Source organism: Austrofundulus limnaeus, unplaced genomic scaffold, assembly GCF_001266775.1.
Source record: "Austrofundulus limnaeus strain Quisiro unplaced genomic scaffold, Austrofundulus_limnaeus-1.0 Scaffold46, whole genome shotgun sequence".
NCBI classification, from domain to species: domain Eukaryota; kingdom Metazoa; phylum Chordata; class Actinopteri; order Cyprinodontiformes; family Rivulidae; genus Austrofundulus; species Austrofundulus limnaeus.
Window position 1 is genome coordinate 75,915 of NW_013952448.1, and position 1,970 is coordinate 77,884.

The 1,970-nt window shown below is 41.7% G+C and overlaps 1 protein-coding gene across 1 annotated transcript in view; it reads right to left on the reverse strand.

Annotated features, from left to right (window-relative positions):
* Window positions 1–1,485, reverse strand: part of spam1 (sperm adhesion molecule 1) — an 8,427-nt gene extending 6,942 nt beyond the window's left edge. The window contains exons 1-2 of the mRNA XM_014007943.1: window positions 486–1,485; window positions 165–254 (exon numbers count right to left, since the gene is read on the reverse strand). Coding sequence (XP_013863397.1) covers window positions 165–254; window positions 486–1,400 — 1,005 coding nt within the window. The 5' untranslated portion in view covers window positions 1,401–1,485. The remainder of the gene's footprint in view (window positions 1–164; window positions 255–485) is intronic.
* Window positions 1,486–1,970: the final 485 nt, after the last annotated feature.

Below are 1,970 nucleotides of genomic sequence, written 5' to 3' on the forward strand. Positions count from 1 at the left end.
CGCCCACATAATTGTAGACCTAAAGTTACATCCTTGCATCCCTTTTCTTTAGAAATGCAGATGACTGTGAGATCAGCATCATTATCACATTTTGTCATGTTATGCTGACATGGGAACATCCTATGCGAATTTTGTGTAAAAAAGTTTTTTTTAATGTTTGTCACCTTGTTGTTATAGTCTTTAGTTCCTCCCCACATAACAACTCCAGAAGCTCCCAAAGCTGCAGATTCTCCAACAGTGTTCACAAGATCTGTCTGAAAGAGCAAGAACCACACAACAAATAGACAAACATATTAAAAACAGTCAATATAAATGTCATTTCCCCCCCGGTTTTGGTCACAATAAATCCTAGATGTTTTATCTCTCATAGCCAGAGAGTACCAAGAGTACTAATACATATTATAGCCCAGTACAGTACCAGGTACAGATTGGGTGTATCCTGGTACATACCTGGTAATTACTGATTGTTATAAGCAAAATATCACCTGGGTTTGAAACTTTTCATTCTGGTCTCTGTAGAGAGGTCTGGAGTAGACGTAGATAGGTACAGTGTAGGGGCGTTTAGGCAGCGATGCCACCCTCAGGGCCTCCTGAACACGATTGCGGACGTAGAGTGCAGCTCGGGGGGAGTTCCTCAGGGACTTGTGGAGGTAGATGGATGGAAACAGGGCAGTGCTTCGTTGCCACAGCCACATCATCTTGTTGTTCTGCTTCACAGTATTTCTGGAGCACTTTCCTGTGTAGTTGGCCTTGTCCCACTTATAGTTGTAGCAGTCAGGAAAAAGGTAGAAGCCCCAGCGACGACTCGGACGCTTGCCGATGCCAAGGCTGATGGTTTTCTCCATGAAGCGACGCCCAGCTTGCTCAAACTGTCTCTTCGCCAGTTTCGAAATTTGATTTGACGTCAAAAACGGAGCCATTCGCAGAGCATGACCTATGGACAACTTCTGATAAATGCGTTTGGATCCCCAGTTCAGCTCCCACAGGGGACGCCAGGACTCCCAGTCAATTACAGCCAGCCCAGGAGAAGAATCTTGGGAGATGTAGTGATCTATTTGTTGTTGAGCCTTGACTAAATGCTCCGTCAGGTTGCCATTTTGGGGAACCCCGCCTTTGTAGACCCGGCGCTTGATGACATCAGCTTTTGGGTAAAGGCCAAGGCGGTCTTCATAAAAGATGGTGAGAAACTGACCTGGAAGAGCTGCAGGAGTAGTCACAGCCTGGAAGGCAGCTGTGTCTAGTGGGATTTCCAGCTCTCTACATTCATCAGTAGGAGCGTTCCATATGGCTACAAACGGATGGTCACGGATCAGGGGTGGTTCAGTCGGTGGCAATGTGAGCTCTGACAAGACTGGACCAATCAGACAGAAGGCCACACAAGACAGAAAGGCTGAGGCCATCACAGCGACTTTCTAGAAACACAGTGGAAAACAAATAAAGGCCTAAAAATGATGCACACCAGTTAGTCCTGAAACACTAGAATTATGAAACACAATGAGTTCTACAACTACAGATTAGGCTACTCAGGAGAAACAAAAGTAAGAGTTTTTAAAGTAAAAAAGAAACTTGAAAAAATAATTTATTCTCATTTTTATGAAAGATTTTAAGTCTTACAAGAGAAAAAAAAAGAAATAGGCTATAATAATAATAGTTACATTTTTACTGTTATAAACCCAAAGCCAATCCAACAGGACACAAATCACAAGTTAAGTTTCATACAATTAACCCATTTTTAATATTCAGAGTTGAGTAAGCCTACTAGCTTTAAAATGTTGATGTTAAGCTGAAACTGCTTTTTCCCTTCTAGTTCTGGATCTTCTCATGTACTCAATGTAAAGTTTGTGTATTTGACTTCCCTGTCCTTCTACAGGAAAACATCTTGATCAGATATTTCATGATTTCATCTCAACTTATATACAATAACAAATATAAATGATGTACTGTATATATACAGTATACTGTATATAAAG